Source organism: Acipenser ruthenus, chromosome 41 (genome assembly GCF_902713425.1).
Source record: "Acipenser ruthenus chromosome 41, fAciRut3.2 maternal haplotype, whole genome shotgun sequence".
NCBI classification, from domain to species: Eukaryota; Metazoa; Chordata; class Actinopteri; order Acipenseriformes; family Acipenseridae; genus Acipenser; species Acipenser ruthenus.
Window position 1 is genome coordinate 5,807,086 of NC_081229.1, and position 20,044 is coordinate 5,827,129.

Here is a 20,044-nt window from a genome sequence, read left to right on the forward strand (position 1 = left end):
TCTCTCTTCCCCTGTATGTACCCCTGTCTCTCTTCCCCTGTATGTACCTCTGTCTCTCTTCTCCTGTATGTACCCCTGTCTCTGTCTCTGTCCCTTTGTCTATCTGTTTGTCTGGGTTCTGTTCTTGTTTCACATCTCTCCCCTTCCTCCCCCACTCCCTGCAGGGCACGTTCCTGGAGTGTCACCCTGACTTCAGGATCACTCACCGCTTCCACAGCTCCTGCATGTCCCGGCTTGGAGGCCTGCTCTTCTGCCCTCACTGTGGGGAGGACGCCTCGGAAGCCCAGGAGATCACTGTGGCAACCGCTGATACGTCCAGCGCCACGGCAACCGCAGCCCCGCCCCCCTGCACCGGAGAGGGGGAGGGGCGACCAGACTCCACCCAGGCCAGGTCAGAGAGCTGCTTCTGGTTTCAACTCAATAACACTGATGAAGGCACTAGCTGAAACGCTCGTCTGTTTGACTGCTTGTATCCTTTCTTCTAGTGTCAATAATAGAATACAGTGTAACTGATCTCTTTCTCTCTGTCTCAGCGCTCGTATGAGGGGCAGTGGGGAGCTAAGGAAGGGCCCCTTGGAGCTGGCCCCTGCTGACTGCATCGACAGCTCGGGACCCTCGGTCACCCTGCCCTCGGGGGCCACAATCTCTGCCAGTGCGCTTCCACAGGGGGAAAGCAGGGCGGCGCTGGAGAGGGCTCTCATGAGCCACGAGGCAGAGAGGTGAGGGGGCTGGGGGGCTTCAACACAGACACTGAGATATGGAGATCAATAGATAGGTATGTGTGTGTGTGTGTGTGTATATATATATATATATATATATATATATACACACACAAACACGCAGTAGACTTGTGTTAATCCGTGCTTCAGATTTCGATAATCTGTTTGGTTTAATTTAAATGATCTGATCTATGGGGAAGCTTGTATTCGCACACTATTAGTGCAGAAGTCAGCGTATCTGTGCAGAAGCGGACGGTCATCATTTAATTGAATTCAATTCAATTGAGTACAGTACAGTGCAAGCCATGGACAGTAGTGTATTGTAGTTACTGTAGTTACCAGTGACAAGAGAGCAGAAAGCAGACTTAAGACTCTCTTAGCCTGGCAGGCTGAATATGAAGAGCAGTTACGACAATTCAAGACTCAGAGCAAGAGCAGTGACTTTTTTAAAGCAGCTCTCTGTGCCTCTGAACAACGCTGATTATGTACAGGATATGTTTTTCCGTTGTTGGGACGTTATATTTTATTTGTATTGTTGCATTTTTCGAGTTTTCGATTAATAGCGCAGGGATTTTCCAAACAGTAAACTTTTGGCTAATCAATGTTTTCACTAATTTGGGTTCAAATCGGTCCCAGTCTGCACGGATTAACGGGGGTCTATTGTGTGTGTGTGTGTCTATATATATATATATATATATATATATATATATATATATATATATATATATATATATATATATATATATATATATATTAATTTTAAATGATAAGGAAAAGATGAAGAAAGTGGAGGCTTTAAAAATACATTTGAATTGAGGCATTTTTTTTTTTTTTTTTTTTTTAAGTTTTGAACCAACAGCTTCAATCTATGTCTTGTATTACTAATCACTGGTGGTATCGAAGCAGATTGAAGAGTGAACACATTGAAACGTGATGGTTGTCTCACATACTCCCCTTTTCTCTCTCCCCGCCCAGGAGAAAGAAGCTGCGTTTCCACCCTCGCCAGCTCTATCCTGCTGCTAAACAGGGGGAGCTACACAAAGTGCTGCTCATGTTGAGTGAGTGACTCTCCGTGCATGTGTCTGTGTGTGTGTGTGTCTCTGTACCCCTTTCTATGATATTGCATTAACACCCTGTGTTTGATATTTAACCTGTGTGTGTGTGTCTGTACCCTGTGTTTGATATTTAACCTGTGTGTGTGTGTGTGTGTGTGTGTGTGTGTGTGGGTACCCTGTGTTTGATATTTAACCTGTGTGTGTTTGTGTGTGTGTGTGGGTACCCTGTGTTTGATATTTAACCTGTGTGTGTGGGTACCCTGTGTTTAATATTTAACCTGTGTGTGTGTGTATGGGTACCCTGTGTTTGATATTTAACCTGTGTGTGAGTCGGTTGGTACCCTGTGTTTGTTTGTTTATCTGTGTCTCTCTGCAGTGGATGGGATCGACCCCAGCTACCAGACAGACATTCAGAGCAAGAAAACATCCCTGCATGGAGCAGCACAGAGAGGTTGCCTGGCTATCTGTCACATCCTTTTACAGGTGAGCACACTGCACACTGCATCCTACGCCCTGCACCATACACCCTACACACTGCACCCTACACCTGCTTACTGCACCCTGCACCATGCCTTCTACATATCACTGCATTGTGAAGATGTTGAGAGACTTCTTGTCAGTGTTTCTTGTCACTGAATGTATTAACCATGTAAAAATCCTACCCTTTTGAGTTCAGACTGAGGGGCTGAAGATTATTAAGAAAATAGTTTTCACTCTCCGATGAAAAATACCTTACGATTACAATTACCTAGTTTGAACATAAAAATAAAACTTCAGTCAAATAAATGTTTAATTTGTAATTTAATGAGGACCTACCAGAAAACTGTAAAATTACCAGTGAAGCCACAGCTGTCAGGAAATCAGATCAGAAATCATTGTATAAATAGTGTGTATGGGTTTGATTTTAGACCAGATAGTTTGGCAGGTGCGCAGGCTCATCTACTTCAGATTCTTTACTCGAATCAGTGTGAAGAAGTTCGTCAACCGAGGGATCTGTCAACTCAGCAACATCTTCTGTAAATAAATAAATAAATACAATTTCAGGTGGGTGAGCAGTCCTGGTTATGTAAAGCAGTTCAATTTGCTCTCCAGTAATGCCTGCGCTTTGAAGCCATGGTATACAGTAATCGAAACTACAGATACTGGAAGCTGCTTTGCATAATAAATAGCATCTCTATTGGCTTGGAGCTTTAAGTTAAGTGTGTTTTGATTGGTGTGTCATCCTTGACATTTCCCTATGAATATTTCACTACAGTTCATATTTTGTGTATTTCTTTTTGGGTTTATGAACATTTTGGATGATTTAGGAGGATTTGAGGTAAGCTTTGTACTTGTGATCGTCGAGTCTCCCAACAGGAAACAAAAAACTAAAACTTTGCCAAAAAATTAAATGAAGTATCGCTCTTGACCCGACTAAGTGTGTCTGAAGTCTGACGAAGGCTTTTGTGCAATTACATTATCAGTCGGATTTAATGAAAATTATAATGGGCAGTCCATAAAGGGTTAAGTTTCTTTTTGTATTTCTGTCTCGCAGGTACAATGGGGAGAAAAGGGGTTATAATCCAGCTTTGATGGGGAAATGGGTCTACCACATTGAGTACAATTGTGTGAAGGGTTGTAGTGCAGGTTAAACAGGGAAATTGGGTTACCGCATTGGGTTGTGGAAGAAGCGTTGTAATCAAGGCATCTCACACACTCTGTTTCCAGGCAGGTGCAAACATAGACGCCCAGGACAAGAGCCTGAAGACCCCTCTGCTGGAGGCCATCGCCAACAATCACCTGGAGGTGGTGCAGTACCTGGTGAAGCATGGAGCCAACGTGCACCATGCGGTGAGAGAGAGAGACACACACACACACACACACACACACACACACACACACAACTGGGTGTGTCTCTAATGCTCTTGTTTTTCTGTTTCCTGTTCTTGTCCTCTGCTCTCAGGAGGAGGACGGCTCCACTGGTCTGCATCACGCTGCCAAGATCGGGACCCTGGAGCTGGTGAAGCTGCTGCTGGCTACAGGAAAGGTGGAGGTCAACGCACAGGTCTGTCTGCTCAGCGGGCTCTGTCTGTGTGCAGAAAATCCTCTCTGTGTCTCTAAAGACCTGTATTAATGTGTCTCTTGCTCGCTCTCTCTCTCTCTCTCTCTCGCTCTGTGTGTGTGTGTGTCTCTCTCTTTCTCTCTCTCTCGATCTCTGTCTGTAATGACCTGTATTAATATCTCTCTCACTTTCGCTCTGCGCGTGTGTGTCTCTCTCTCTCAATTCAATTCAATTCAATTCAATTCAATGGTGCTTTATTGGCATGACTTACAATAGCAGGTGTTGCCAAAGCAATTATACAATACAGACATGTATATATACAATGCATCATGAATACATATATATAAACAAACTGATTTATAAAGTACAGTAAAAAAAAAAAAAAAAAACAAAAAAAAAAACACATATCACTACTAACAATAAACATGTATCAGGACAATAAGCATTTACCTAATACATACATGCCTACATACACAACAACATACATACTGTATATACATAAGTGTGTGTGTGTCTCTGTGCAGAGCTCTCATTGTGTGTCCCTCAATCTGTGACATGCAGACACATACTGGGCTGCTAGTTGGGCTGTGCTTCTCTCCTCTCCCAGGAGGATTGGGACTTTTTCAGGGTTGGTCATGTTTGGGAAGTTTGGGAGGGAATTTGCAAATTTTTTAAAATAAGTTTGTCTATTTTCCGAGTATTTCTTACATTGAAGAAGGAAGTGCATCTCTGTCTCAACCTCTCCTGTCTCACAGTGACCACAGAGCCTTTCTTCTTTAGGAAGCCAGGTCTGCCGGTGACGGCCTTTTTCAATGGCCAGGCTGTGGTCACTGAGCCTGTACTTGGTCAGGATCTGCCTCTGCTTTGTATCTCTGACAGTAGAGAGATACTCTGCCAGAGTGTAATCTCTTTTTAGGGCCCGATAACAATCCAGTTTATTTTGAGATTTTGTTTCTGTGTCCCAATGTTTCAGATAGCAGTTTTTGGTTAGTTTTATAATTTGGTTGACTCTGATTGGGGGCTGGTAAGCAGTGCTGCCCTGAAGCTGGTTTGTTTTAGTATTATTAGTTGGGTTCAGTGCAGTGAGCTTCAGGGCCAGCTGGCTTAGAGGACTCTTTTCAGGGCTGAGCTCTTGGGTTTGCATGGCCTCATACTGGAGGGAGTCTGATTCACTTTTCTTTAGGTGCATCCAAAACTTTAGTGCTCTTTTCTTTATATTTATGAGTGTTGGGTAACGGCCTAATTCTGCCCTGCATGCATGATTTGGTGTTTTTCTTTGCACCTGTAGGATGTTTTTGTAGAGTTCAGCATGCAGGGTTTCGATTGGGTGTTTGTCCCATTTAGTGTAGTCTTGTTGACTGAGTGGACCCCATACCTCACTTCCATACAGCGCAATGGGCTGGATGACACTGTCAATTAATTTTAGCCATATTTTGATAGGAATATTGATTTTATAGAATCTTCTTCTGATGGCATAGAAAGCTCTTCTGGCTTTTTCCTTTAGTGCATTCACTGCTAGGTTAAAGCTCCCTGACGCACTGATAGTCAGGCCCAGGTACGTGTAGTCTGAGGTGTGTTCTAGTGTAGTGTTGTTTAGGGTGAAATGGTATCTGTTTCCCTGAGTTCTGGCCTTTTTTTGAAAAATCATTATTTTGGTCTTTTTAAAGTTTACTGCCAGGGCCCAGGTCTGACAGTACTGCTCCAGCAGTGCCAGGCTCCGCTGCAGCCCCTGCTCTGTGGGCGACAGCAGGACCAGGTCATCTGCATAGAGCAGGAACTTGACTTCAGTGTTGTGTAGAGTAAGGCCGGGGTCTGCAGACTGCTCCAACATCGTAGCCAACTCGTTAATATAAATATTGAACAGTGTTGGACTCAGACTGCAGCCCTGCCTCACCCCCCGCCCCTGAGTGAAGAAATCAGTTCTTTTGTTGCCAATTTTGACTGCACATTTGTTTTCTGTGTACATTGATTTTATTATATCATAGATTTTACCCCCTACACCACTTTGAAGAATTCTGTAATATAAACCTTCATGCCAAATAGAATCAAATGCTTTTTTAAAGTCAATGAAGCAGGCGAAAATGTTGCCTTTATTTTTTTGGTGTACGTGTTTGTTTATTAGGGTGTGTAGGGTGTAAATATGATCTGTTGTGCGGTGATTTGGTAGGAATCCAATTTGACTCTTACTCAGGACATTGTGTTCGGTAAGGAAGGCCAGTATCCGGGCGTTGATGATACTGCAGAACACCTTCCCCAGATTACTGCTCACACAGATGCCCCGGTAGTTGTTGGGGTCGAATTTGTCTCCACTCTTGTGAATTGGGGATATAAGCCCTTGGTTCCAGATGTCAGGGAAGTAACCAGTACTTAGTACCATGTTGAACAATTTAAGCATTGCCTCCTGTAATTTAGGGCTGCTGTGTTTGAGCATCTCAGTGCTGATGCTGTCAGGGCCACAGGCTTTCCTGGTTTTCAGTGCCTGCAGCTTCTTAGTTAATTCCTGTAGGGTGATTGGAACATCAATTGTGTTTTGGTTATCTTTAATTGATTGTTCAAGTAATTTCAGTTTTTCTCTAGTTTCATTTTGTTTATCTGTTAGATCTTTTTGTTGAATATCTTTATAAAGGTTTTCAAAATAATTTTTCCAAACTGTTCCATTTTGTATCGTCAATTCTTGTTGTTTTGTTGGGTTTAAATTGTTCCACATTTCCCAGAACTGATTTTGGTCAACAGATTTTTCAATGTCTGTGAGGGTTTTGTTTGTGTGTTTTTGTTTTTTCTGTTTGAGGGTGTGTTTGTAGTGTTTTAGAGTCTCACAGTACCTCAGACGTAAGTCTGTGTCTTGTGGTTGATGGTGTTTTTGATTAGATAATTTTCTTAGATTTGTTCGTATTGATTTACATTCATCATCAAACCATGACTGTGTGTGTTTTTGTTTCCGATTGATCTTCTTTTTGGTCTTTTTAATATTTGCCATTATGGCTGCTTTTTCAAATATCTGATTGAGGTCATTAACAGACAGATTTAGTCCTGTCATATTAGGTTGGTACAGAGTGTTGAGGAAAGTGTTAATGGTGTTAGTTATTTCAGTGGAACTGATTGCTTTGATATATTCCTCAGTGCTGTTTGGAGCCCATCTGTATGGTTGATTCAGATTGTACAGCTTACTGGGCTGTGTTTGTGTGTTGCTTGCCTGACTTCCTCTTTTCAGGAACACAGTGATTTGATTGTGGTCCGATAGAGGGGTTTGTTGCCTGACAGTGAATGCACTTAGAAAGGAGGGGTCCATGTCAGTGATGGCATAGTCGACTACACTAGTCCCAAGAGCTGAGCAATACGTGAACCTCCCTAAAGAGTCCCCTCTGATCCTGCCATTAACGATGTACAGACCTAGGGCTTGACAGAGATGCACTAATTCTCTCCCATTTTTGTTCACGGCACGGTCAGGGTTGTTTCTCTGGATTGTGGTGGGTGTGAGGTACAGAGGGGTCTGTCCAAATACATGGCTGTTTCCCTGGGTGTTAATACAGTCAGGCTCTGAGCCTGTCCTGGCATTGAAATCCCCACAGAGCAGCACATTCCCCTGGGCCTGGAAATGGCCGATCTCTGTGTGGAGGGTGTTAAAATACTCTTCGTTGTAATAGGGGGATTCAGAAGGGGGGGTGTATGCTGCACACAGGTATATGTCATTTTGACATTGGGCTATTCCCTTGTTAATTTTGAGCCATGTGTGTGTTTGGCCCTGTTTGACTGGGCTGATGTAGCTGGCCAGCTCCTCTCTGTACCACACTATAATCCCCCCTGAGTCCCTGCCGCTCCGGACTGTGCTCAGTTTAATAGAGGGCACTATCGCCTCCCTGTAGCCTGAGGGGCAGTGTGTGAGCGCGTCTGCACGGCACCATGTCTCCAACAGAACTATCACATCGACATCTTTTGTATTTTTAATAAATTCAGGATCTGTGCTCTTCAGCCCAAAAGCAGAGGAATACAGGCCCTGAATGTTCCAACAGCTAACAGTAAATGAACTCATGTAATCCAACCAATATTATTCTTAATGAAATAAAATGTCTAACAATAACACAACCTTTTATCATTTTAAGTTCCCTTTAAACAGTAAAGTACAAGTATAGTAATTATTTTAGTAGTATTAATAATTATTTATTTATTTATACTTTATTTATTTATTTGTAGTTATTTACATGTAGAATTTTTTTTTTTTTTTTTTTTTTTTTTTTTTTTTCCCCTACCCGAGTGTTGCAGGTCTCAGTTCAGCAGCCTGGAGCAGAGGATGCTGAGGAGCTGTTTGATCTCTCCCAGTTCGGTGGGGGCTGGGGGGGTGGGCCGGGACAGAGTTGCAGCATAGCTGAGTTGCTGCTGGTGGTCGCTGAGCCTGGCGGTAGTGGGACGAGTGGGGGGCCGGATGGCGGGCGGCTGTACGGTGCTGCGGGGGCGGGATGTGTGCGCTGCAGTGCGGGGGGGCTGCATGCTACGCTGGCCTCTGCTGGCACTGCTGCGAGGGGGGCTGGCTGGGCTACGGCCCATGGCTGCATCCTTCAGGGTCTTGGCAAAGACTTTGACCCCCTCCTGGTTGAGGTGCACCTTGTCGTAGAGGTGCCAGGGCCCCACTGTGGGGTGGTGTGCCAGGTGCACGTTAGGCAGCGCAGCGCAGCCTCTGGTGATCTCTGCGTTCACAGCGTTGATGGTGTGTGGGTGGGTGTCGGCTCGGGGCAGCAGCGTGGAGATGACCACTCTGGAGTCGGGGAACTCCTGCGTGGCTCTCTCAGCCACCCTTCTCACGGCCTTGGCAGTGTCGTGGCGCAGGGAGCCCAGGTCGTTGGTGCCGGTGTGGATGACGATGCAGCTCGGGCTCCCCAGTGTGTCCCGGTTCAGCAGCTGCAGGGCTCGCTCCGTGTTTGTGCAGCGGATGTTGTTGACACGCCGGCTGGGAAACAGTCTCCTCATGTCCAGGTATTTCCCGTTGCTGTCAATGAGGAGGACCACTTCTGCGTTTGTCTTCTTTTTGGCCAGCATGCTGTGGGTGTGGGTGGGGATGGGGGTGGGAGCGGGGTGGGGGGGGGAGCGGGGTGGGAGGGGGAGCGGGGGGGAAGCGGGGGTGGGGATGGGAGCGGGGTGGGAGGGAGACCGGGGGGGGAGCGGGGGTGGGGATGGGACCGGTGTGGGAGTGCGGGGGGCAGCGGGGGTGGGAATAGGGGGGGAGCGGGGGGGGAGCGGGGGTGGGGATGGGACCGGTGTGGGAGTGCGGGGGGCAGCGGGGGTGGGAATAGGGGGGGAGCGGGGGGGGAGCAGGGGTGGGAGTGTAGCGGGGGTGGTAGCACGGGGAGCAGGGTTGGGGGGGGCTGTGTATCTGTGGAGCTGCTCCCTCAATCCCTGCAGCTCCTTGTTGGTGGTTTTCTCTCTGCGCTGCATCTCCTCCTTGACGCTGGTCAGCTGGGTCCTTAGGTTCGCATTCTCCTGCTGCAGGTCCTTCATCTCGCTGGTCAGCTCGGTGATGGCCACCCTGTTCTCTCTCTTGAGCTGGCTCACCTCATCTCTGAGCTGCTGGGTGATGCTGGTTTCCTTGAGCCTGGCCAGTGTAAGCTCTCTGAACTCCACAAACTCCAGCTCCAGCAGGGCCAGGCACTCCCGCATGTGCTGGGTGTCGCTGGGGGTCGTGGGGGTGGGCAGGTTGGTGTCGGGTGTTGTGCTGTCTGAGGTAGGATCTTCAGGGTCTTCAGGGTCGGTGTTCTCGGGGTCGTTGGCTGTAGTGTTTGTTTTTTCAATCTCTGCTGCCTCTTTTAGTTGTTTATATTTTTTTTCAAAGGAGGTCAGGCTAGCCTCACTGCCCTGGATCAACACAGTTCCGCTGTGGTAGACATTAATACTCAGGACTGTGCTGTCCGGGTCAGAGTCTTCTCTTAAGAGGATCTGTCTACCTTGGCAGATCCCTCTTTTTGTGACGTTGCTGTACGTCTTACACACAGCAGTGTGCCAGGCATTGAGGTGTTGAGTGTAGAAGATGAGGTTGCTTCTCATCTTGTTGTCTCCTGTCCCAGAGTAGTCTGTGTACAGACACTCCGGGTTCTCTCTCAGCACGCTCAGTTTATGATGCTTCCTGGCCTGTGCGCTGCGCAGTTCAGCCGGGTACTGGAACTCCCTGCTCTCTGCACTCTGACTCGTCTCCATGGCAACCGGGAGAATCTACTACACTTTGTTGCAATTTCCAACTGTCACTGCCAACGGCTGCTTTTTTGAAAGTAAACTGAACTTTTTTATTTTATTTTTTTTTAAAAGCAAACTACTGCTGAACTTTTAATTTTTGTAGTATTTTTTGTATTTATTACTATAAAATTATAAAATAAAATGATGGTAGTGTAAAACGCTTACCTCTACCTCTGTAATTTTCTTCCTTTATTTTCCTCTTTTATTTACTTCTATCTTTTCTTTCTTTCTCTTTCTTTATCCTTTTCTTTCCTTTTCTCTTAAATATTTTTCTTCTCTTCCTTTAATTCTCTCTTCTTTCCTTCCTTCCCTTTGCTCTGTGATTTTCTTCCTTCCTTTATTTTCCTCTTATTTCATTCTTCCTTTCTTTCTTTTCTTTCTCTTTCTTTTTTCCCTTTCTTTCCTTTTCTTTTAATTTTTCTTCTCTTCCTTTAATTCTCTCTTCTTTCCTTCCTTCCCTTTCCTCTGTGTTCTTTTTTCTTTTGGTCTTGATCTTCTTTTGGTGTTTTTATAATATTTAATCAAAATGTTTTTTCTTATTTTTTCATATTACGTTAAATACTACTTTAAGTACTACTATACATATGTTTATGTTATTAAATTGGCATTTTATTTCACTAAGAAACATACATTTTTAAATTTTCAGGAGCTCATATTTTCTGTGACTGCTCACTCTAAAAGTCTCTCTCTCTCTCTCTCTCTCTCTCTCTCGCTCTGTGTGTGTGTGTCTCTCTCTTTCTCTCTCTCTCGATCTCTGTCTGTAATGACCTGTATTAATATCTCTCTCACTTTCGCTCTGTGCATGTGTGTCTCTCTCTCTCTCTCTCTCTCTCTCTCTCTCTCTCTCTCTCTCTCTCTCTCTCACTCTGTGTGTGTCTGTCTGTCTCTCTCTCTCTCTCTTGCACGCTCTCTCACTTTCTCTCTCTCGCCCTCGCTCTCTGTGTCTGTAATGACTTGTATTTGTATCTCTCTCTCACTTTCGCTTTTGCTCTGTGTGTGTGTGTGTGTCTCTCTCTCGCTTTCAGTTCACTTCAATTCAAAGGTGCTTTATTGGCATGACAACATTAGTGGTATTGCCAAAGCAGACAAAAGTACAGTATATAATACAAATTATGAACATCAATATAAAAAGTAAATGAAAACGATTAATTAAATAAAGGTAATAATGTAAAACTGAACACTGGTAAATAATCAACCCCCCCCCCGTCCGTGCCCCTGTGCAGAACGCTGTCTGTGGCAGTGACAGGCACACACATACTGGGCAGCCAGTGGGGCTGTGTGTCCCTCCCCCAGCAGGACTCCCACTCTCTCTGGAGAATGTGTCCCTGTGGCAAGCTGGCTCGAGAGGTGACGCCGGACCTGGAAGAACCACTCAGCACTGCCAGAACAAATAGACAAAACACGGCGAACACTAAACACACAAGTATCCAGTAGCAATTGCTTTTTAGTTTACTCTCCTTCTCTATCCCGTTCTTTCGCCCTGAATGCCCATCCCTGTGTGCGTGAAACACTGACTCTCTTATGCAGCTCTACTGAGACTCGATTGCTAATCAGTCATTCAATTGAATCTCAGCACAGTCTGCAGGTGAACTACTTTGTGCACTCCCCGTGCCCCCATAGAAATACCCACTTTAATCTGCATGTGAAGTGATTGTGCAATCCCTGTGCCTAAATACAAATATACATGCACCACTACGCACACATACATATAAACATCCCACATACAACATAAAACACAAAATACTCACAGGGGAGGGGCACCTCGCCACAGTCCCTTATTGTGTGTATTTACTGCAGTGTAATAGAAAGTGCATCTCTGTCTCGACTTCTCCCAGTTCACAGTGACCACATAGCCTCCTGTCTCTGGGCAGCCAGGACTGTCTATGTCGTCCTGTTTCGATCGTCAGGTGGTGGTCACTGAGCCTCTCTCTGTCTGTCTGTAATGCCCTGTATTAACATCTCTGTGTCTCTCTGTCTCCAGGACAGTGGTGGATGGACTCCTATAATCTGGGCTGCAGAGCACAAGCACATTGACATCATCAGAGCTCTGTTGGCTAGAGGGGCCAATGTCTCTGTGCAGGATAAGGTTAGTCGCATGTCTTCCTGGGTCTCTCATCTAGGAGAAGAGACGGGGTCTCCTTCGCTGGCTGTGTGTGTCTCTTGTCTCGTAGTGTGTTTCTCTTCTCCAGAATGTGTGCGTGCATTGCGTCGCCTCCTGTGTCTATCTCTCTGCATGTCTATCAGTGTGTCTCTGTGGGTGTCTGTGTTTTATGTTTTCTTGGTTCTCTCCTCTAGGAGATGAATGTGGTCCTGCACTGGGCCTCCTTCGCTGGCTGTGCTGACATCGCGGAGGTCCTGCTGAACGCTCAGTGTGATCTGCACGCTGTGAACATGCACGGGGACACGCCTCTGCACATAGCAGCACGGGAGAGCTACCACGACTGCGTCACGTGAGTACACACACACTACACACACACACACTCGCGTGCTATCACACACACACGCTATCACACACACACGCTATCACATACGCGCTACACACACACTCACTTGCTATCACTTGCACATGCTACACACACACACACGCTATCACATACTCGCTACACACACACTCACTTGCTATCACTTGCACATGCTACACACACACACACGCTATCACATACTCGCTACACACACACTCACTTGCTATCACTTGCACATGCTACACACACACACACGCTATCACATACGCGCTACACACACACTCACTTGCTGTCACATGCACATGCTACACACACAGCCAAACATCGGTACAAGCACACAAACAGAGTCGCACATGCAAATAATTAGTTTTTGTAATAAATGATTGACCGTAATAATAAAGCATTCTTCTTTCTCAGCCTGTTCCTGTCCCGCGGGGCGGATATCGAGATGCGCAATAAAGAGGGGGACACGCCCCTGGACCTGACCGTACCCCATTCCCCGGTGTGGTTCACCCTGCAGCTCAACAAGAAGCTGAGGCAGGGGGTGCAGAACAGGGTGACCAGGACAGAGAAAATCATCAGCAGGTAATAGAGACGCCCTCCCTCCCTGCACACAGAGCACAGGTTTGCATACACACTGTCATTCAGTCTGAGAGCTTATCACCACACTACAGTCTCTCACACACACCCTGTACACAGAGCACAGGCTTGCATACACACTGTCATTCAGTCTGAGAGCTTATCACCACACTACAGTGTGTTGGGTAGCACACTGTGGAGTAGTGGTTAGGGCTCTGGACTCTTGACCGGAGGGTTGTGGGTTCAATCCCCAGTGCGGGACACTGCTGCTGTACCCTTGAGCAAGGTACTTTACCTAGATTGCTCCAGTAAAAACCCAACTGTATAAATGGGTAATTGTATGTAAAAAAAAAAAAAAATGTAATTGTATATAAAAATAATGTGATATCTTGTAACAATTGTAAGTCGCCCTGGATAAGGGCATCTGCTAAGAAATAAATAATAATAATAATAATAATACAGTCACTCACACACACCCTGCACACAGAGCACAGGGTTGCATACACACTGTCATTCAGTCTGAGAGCTTATCACCACACTACAGTCTCTCACACACCCCCTATACACAGAGTACAGGCTTGTATACACACTGTCATTCTGAGACTTGTCATGGGGTGCAGAACAGAGCACACACTCACTTCTTTCTTTAATTCATTCTTTATTCTGATTAAACGACCCCCCCCCCCCCCCCCTGCTCAGTACAGATTGCATTTGGACTGTTAACAAGACTCCCATTGTAGAGTTGAGTGAGCCATTCCCTTCACTCTGTGTCTCCCTCTCGCTCTCTCTCAGGGATGTTGCTCAGGGCTATGAGAATGTGCCGATCCCCTGTGTGAATGGAGTGGATGAGGAGCCCTGCCCTGCAGACTACAAGTACATCTCTGAGAACTGTGAGACCTCCACCATGAACATAGACAGGAACATCACACACCTACAGGTAAACGAGAGCCCCTCTCCTCCAGGTAAACGAGAGCCCCTCTGCTCCAGGTAAACGAGAGCCCCTCTGCTCCAGGTAAACGAGAGCCCCTCTGCTCCAGGTAAACGAGAGCCCCTCTGCTCCAGGTAAACGAGAGCCCCTCTGCTCCAGGTAAACGAGAGCCCCTCTGCTCCAGGTAAACGAGAGCCCCTCTGCTCCAGGTAAACGAGAGCCCCTCTGCTCCAGGTAAACGATCGCTCATTGAAGGAGCAAAGATGGAGGGAAATTCCTTTGGAACTTCAGGTACCTAAGTAAATAATTGTTATAACTTGTTAACGCCGAAGCAGATACTGTGTGTGTTAGTGTGTGCTCTCGTTAGAATCAATTTCTACAGTCACTCGTATTCGATATCCCTTTCAAACCCAGTGGGAGTGGGGCAAAAGACTTCACTTCCAGGCAGAAATTGATTTTAAAGAATCTTGAATTCTTAAAGCCATTTCTTGTGCACCATCATAATGAAACCAGTTTGGAAGCAAGTAAAAGATTTTTTTTTTAATGAGAATATTTTTCTAGTATTTAATGTTTTTCATATCAGAGATAAATATTAATAGCAAAATCTACATAAGTCAATTGCGCGTCCAAATGGATCTTCTCTGCGTTTTCTTCTTTTATCTGTGCAAAACAATGACAACAGCGATCGCCTCCTCGCTTGAGTCCATGATTTTCCCGAATGATGTCTACGATTCTGCAATGAAAATAGGCGCAGTCCGCGACAGGATATCTCGTATAGTGTGTAGCTTGCAATCCCCCGATCTACAGTGAGAAATCGTAGCGTAATCGGTACGTGTGCGTGGCGCTGCGTCTCCCGATTGAAAACATCGTGTAGTGTAAACCTGGCTTTAGGTGAACGATGGGAATCGGATCAGTGTCCCCATTGAATCTGTTCTTTTGATTCACCCTGTGAACAAGCTGCATGGCGCACAGGAGTCGAGTTACCAGCCTATCGAGTGGCTGATCTGTCAGTTGTAACAAGGAAACCGGGTTGTCTCTCAACTCGTTGAGTGTTATGAAACTGAAGACCGTATGTGCCATGTTGGATCCAAATTCCCGCTTACTTGGTGCATGATAAGAACTCTGTTTGAGCCAAAATGGCGTCAGTTACATCCTCCAGACCATAGCTGTATATCTCTGATCCAGACGGGGTGTACTTTCTAGAGAGCTGCTTCACACTGTCAGAAAATTAGTTTGTGCACCATCATTATTTTTATTTTTTTACAGTTCTTCTTAGTACTATGTACGTAACCTTGTGTAAGTCTGCCAAACAAAAATAAAATAAAATGAATCACTACTAGCTGTAGGCTATGTGTGCTGCTGAATAAACACCAATGGATTAGTTCCACAAATACCACTCGTTCGAGCCTCTCTTTGTTGTAAAAAACAGTGACTGATTCCAAATGTATAGAAAAAAAACAATTAAGATTAAATTCGATTGATAGTGATGGCTAAACAATGCTAATGGTTCAAACTGTTATGTTATCTCCAGGATTATATATATATATTGTCAAACTATATTTAATTTAATGTTTATAACGTGTCAGAACGTAGGTCAAGTGAGAGTGCTGTTTTTCCAGCTTTGACAGCTCTTGATGTCATTTAAGATTTCATAAATATATAATTGAGTTGTTTGTTGATCAGCTGGAATGAACTGCTGCTCTATTGATTAAAGAAAGATTGAACAATGACCCTTGTCATCAGCTGTTATCATTGCATCGGTACCGTATGTATTGTACTAGCATCAGAATGTTTGATTCTTTTACAATTCATACAGCTTGAATAAATAATTGTTAGATGGTATTTGAACTAGTCACAGTTTTAGTATTTACGTTTGGTATACTTGATGTGAAAATGAGTCTTCAATTTTCTAAAGATTGGTCTTAAAAAGTCTTAAAAAGGTCTTAAATTTGCTCAGCTGAGAGCTGCAGGAACCATGAACAGTGCTGTACTTGATTTTCTTTGTTTGTTTAACACGTTCCTTTAATGCACTGCATGTGGGAGTTCGAGGTGCAGCTCTGTGCAGAGATGCCTTTGGTACAGGTTTTGCCATGTGATGCTACTTGCATGTGTTTGTAATTCATGCATGCTCAGGAAGTACATATTGAACATTTCATGCTGAAACATCTGCCCAGTTTTGTCAGCTTGAAATTACAAACTCCTTAAATTAGGTATTAAAAAAATTGTATCAGAAAAGCTGTATGAACCCTGTATTTACAACATCTGATTGAGTTAAGCAGAGAGTGTATATTATTTTTGCAGCTGAGGTTTTATCAAATGAATATGTTTAATGGGCATACATATAAAAAGTTTAACTAACATTTCCAAAAATATGTTTGTTAACTAGTCTTGTGTGATTTATCAGGTTGATCCATTTGGTAAAATGACAAGTAGTGAAGTAATTCATGAATTGCTTTATCTACAAAGTCAAGTTTAAATTTGCTTCTGAAAGTGTTCTAAATGGCTCAGAATGCGTCTGAGAGCCTGTACAACCCCAGAGCTTCGGCGGGCCCATGCATATTGAGTTGAGTGCTGTGCACACGCAGTCTTCCACACAGATACATGCTGCAGTCATTCACACAGCGGGATGGAGGCCTTCTCAGGATGGCTCTTCTCATTGGTTACAGACGTGTTAAACACTTTAAAGGTGTTTGTTTGTTCAGATCAAACTAAGCGGAAAACTTACATGCCCGCCCTGTACCACCCTGACCATGTCTCTCTCTCTCTCTCTCTCACTCTCTCTCACTCTCTCTCACTCTCTCTCTCTTCCACACTCTCTCTCTCCTCTCTCTCTCTCTCTCTCTCTCTCTCTCTCTCTCTCTCTCTCTCTCTCTCTCTCTCTCTCTCTCTCTCTCTTCCACACTCTCTCCCTCTCTCCCTCTCTCTCTCTCCCCCCTCTCTCTCACACTCTCTCTCTCTTCCACACTCTCTCTCTCTCTCTCTCCCTCTCTCTCTCCCCCCCCTCTATCTCTCTCTCTCTCTCTCTCTCTCTCTCTCTCTCTCTCTCTCTCTCTCTCTCTCTCTCTCTCTCTCCTGCAGCACTGCGGCTGCACTGATGACTGCTCCTCCAGTAACTGCCTGTGTGGACAGCTGAGTATTCGCTGCTGGTACGACAAGGTGAGGAGCTCGGAGTGTCTGTCTGAATCGGGGATCTCAAACTGCGGGTCACAAGACAACCACAGGGATGGAAATAAGACTCCTATTGCATTGCATTTTCACCGATTCCAGGTTTTACTACGAGCTTGATTAGCCACAGTGCATTGGTAACAAGCTCAGTGTGTCTTACTGAACTCATAGTGGAGCAAACCGCTATACATTGGGAGTCTTATTTCCAATGATTTTAGGAATCGTACACTCTTTTAATTATTCATGGGGTGCAATAGGGAGTAAGATCATAATCTCTCTATTGTTTTTGAAACAGGGGAGCTGTCTGAAATTATTATTATTATTATTATTAATATTATTATTATTATTATTATTATTGTTATTATTTATTTCTTAGACGCCCTTATCCAGGGCGACTTACAAACGTAAGCAAATACATTTCAAGTGTTACAGTACAAGTAATAATACAATAAGAGATAAATACAATGACTATGATTAACTACAAAATACTACAGAGTGAACACTTGGCAGATTGCAGTACTCTGAAGTACAGGATTAAATGCAGTAAAATAGGGGGCAGATAAGAGCAAATAAAGCGCATTTAAGGAAGGGTGATAAGTGTCCCAGGGGAAAAACAGAGGAGTTCTACAGGTGCTGTCTGAAGAGGTGAGTCTTAAGGAGGCGCCGGAATGTGGTCAGAGACTGGGCGGTCCTGACATCTGTAGGAAGGTCATTCCACCACTGCAGAGCGAGGGTGGAGAAGGAGCGGGCTCTGGAGGCAGGGGAGCGTAGAGGAGGTAGAGCCAGCCTTCTAGTGCAGGCGGAGCGGAGAGGTCGAGTGGGAGTGTAGGGAGAGATGAGGGTCTCGAGGTAGCTGGGTGCAGTCTGGTCAAGGCATCTGTAGGCTAGTACAAGAATCTTGAACTGGAAGCGAGCGGTGATCGGGAGCCAGTGGAGTGAGCGGAGTAGTGGAGTTGCATGGGAGAAGCGTGAATCATGTTTGGTGTTACTGTATAATATATAAAACTATGGCTATTGAAACTTTGTGGAAATGTCATGTTTGGTGCCACTGTACTTTTCTAATCGTTCCCTCTCCCCTTCTCTCTCTGTCTGTCTCTCCAGGACCGGCGTTTGCTGCAGGAGTTCAATAAGATCGAGCCCCCACTGATCTTTGAGTGCAACCAGGCCTGCTCATGCTGGAGGTCCTGCAAGAACAGAGTGGTGCAGGGGGGCATCAAGTGAGTCTCTGCCTGGGTCTGTGTCTGTGTGCGTCTGCGTGTGTGTGTGCGTCTGCGTGTGCGTGTGCGTGTGTGTGTGCGTCTGCGTGTGCGTGTGTGTGTGTGTGTCTCTCTCTCTCTCTCTCTGTGTGCGCCTCTCTGTCTAGAGGTGTGTGTCTCTCTGGGTGCGTTTCTCTGTCTGTGTGTGCGCCTCTCTGTCTAGAGGTGTGTGTCTCTCTGGGTGCGTTTCTCTGTCTGTGTGTGCGCCTCTCTGTCTAGAGGTGTGTCTCTCTCTGGGTGCGTTTCTCTGTCTGTGTGTGCGCCTCTCTGTCTAGGGTTGTGTGTGTCTCTCTGGGTGCGTTTCTCTGTCTGTGTGTGCGCCTCTCTGTCTAGAGGTGTGTCTCTCTGGGTGCGTTTCTCTGTCTGTGTGTGCGCCTCTCTGTCTAGAGGTGTGTCTCTCTCTGGGTGCGTTTCTCTGTCTGTGTGTGCGCCTCTCTGTCTAGGGGTGTGTGTCTCTCTGGGTGCGTTTCTCTGTCTGTGTGTGCGCCTCTCTGTCTAGGGTTGTGTGTGTCTCTCTGTCTGGGTGTGTGCCTTTCTGTCCAGGGGGGTGTGTGTCTCTCTGTCTGTCTTTGTGTCTCTCTGTCTGGGTGGGTGTGTCTCTCTGTCTGGGTGTGTGTCTCTCTATCTGGGTGGGGGTGTGTGTGTCTAGCTCTGTCTAGGGGGAGGGGGGGTGTCTCTGACTCTGTCTGGATGTGTGTGTGTGTGTGTCTGTCGGGGGGGGGGGGGGGTTCTCTGTCTGTCTCTGTGTAAATAGGTGATAATCTATTCAGAGATACCAGGGTGTTTAGTAAGTAAGGGGTCTGAGTGAGGAAAAATGGGCAGTACAGTCTTACTGTAAATTATTTGTTGTTTCCAAACTTTGGACCAGTGCTGTATATAGTAACCAAAAAAAAAATCCATAACTATATAGTGGTACTGATGATTATACTGCTGTCTGTCTGTCTGTCTGTCCAGGGTTCGATTGCAGCTGTACCGCACTGCGAAGATGGGCTGGGGAGTGAGGGCTCTGCAGGATATCCCACAAGGCACCTTCATCTGCGAGTGAGTCACCCCGGAGTGTTGGTCTCATGTTTAAAACACCCGGTACTACATTGGGCTGAAGTAACTTTATGATGCCCAGTTTAATTACGTGCCACTTAACCTCTCCCAGCACCCCTTTATAGACACATTTAAATTAGTTGTCTACAGCTGAGGCTAAAGTCTAGGTGGGGGAGATGGGGCTAATGTTTTAGCCAGTGCAGGCTGCTTTGAGGAGGAGGGCTGTGTGATCTGAATGATCTGTGTGCGCTGCTTTGAGGAGGAGGGCTGTGTGATCTGAATGATCTGTGTGCGCTGCTTTGAGGAGGAGGGCTGTGTGATCTGAATGATCTGTGTGCGCTGCTTTGAGGAGGAGGGCTGTGTGATCTGAATGATCTGTGTGCGCTGCTTTGAGGAGGAGGGCTGTGTGATCTGAATGATGTGTGGGCTGCTCTGAGGGGAGGGCTGTGTGATCTGAATGATCTGTGTGCGCTGCTTTGAGGAGGAGGGCTGTGTGATCTGAATGATGTGTGCGCTGCTCTGAGGGGAGGGCTGTGTGATCTGAATGATGTGTGCGCTGCTCTGAGGGGAGGGCTGTGTGAT

At 45.7% G+C, this 20,044-nt stretch overlaps 1 protein-coding gene across 2 annotated transcripts in view; it reads left to right on the top strand.

Annotated features, from left to right (window-relative positions):
* LOC117964869 (histone-lysine N-methyltransferase EHMT2-like) overlaps positions 1–20,044 on the top strand; it is a 43,150-nt gene that overhangs the window by 18,111 nt on the left and 4,995 nt on the right. For both annotated transcript variants that reach the window (XM_059010468.1, XM_059010469.1), the window contains exons 13-25: positions 165–391; positions 534–719; positions 1,695–1,777; positions 2,151–2,257; positions 3,482–3,604; positions 3,717–3,818; positions 12,016–12,120; positions 12,330–12,484; positions 12,914–13,081; positions 13,868–14,012; positions 17,082–17,159; positions 18,270–18,385; positions 19,379–19,465. In XM_059010468.1, the coding sequence (XP_058866451.1) occupies positions 165–391; positions 534–719; positions 1,695–1,777; positions 2,151–2,257; positions 3,482–3,604; positions 3,717–3,818; positions 12,016–12,120; positions 12,330–12,484; positions 12,914–13,081; positions 13,868–14,012; positions 17,082–17,159; positions 18,270–18,385; positions 19,379–19,465 (1,682 nt within the window). The remainder of the gene's footprint in view (positions 1–164; positions 392–533; positions 720–1,694; positions 1,778–2,150; positions 2,258–3,481; positions 3,605–3,716; positions 3,819–12,015; positions 12,121–12,329; positions 12,485–12,913; positions 13,082–13,867; positions 14,013–17,081; positions 17,160–18,269; positions 18,386–19,378; positions 19,466–20,044) is intronic.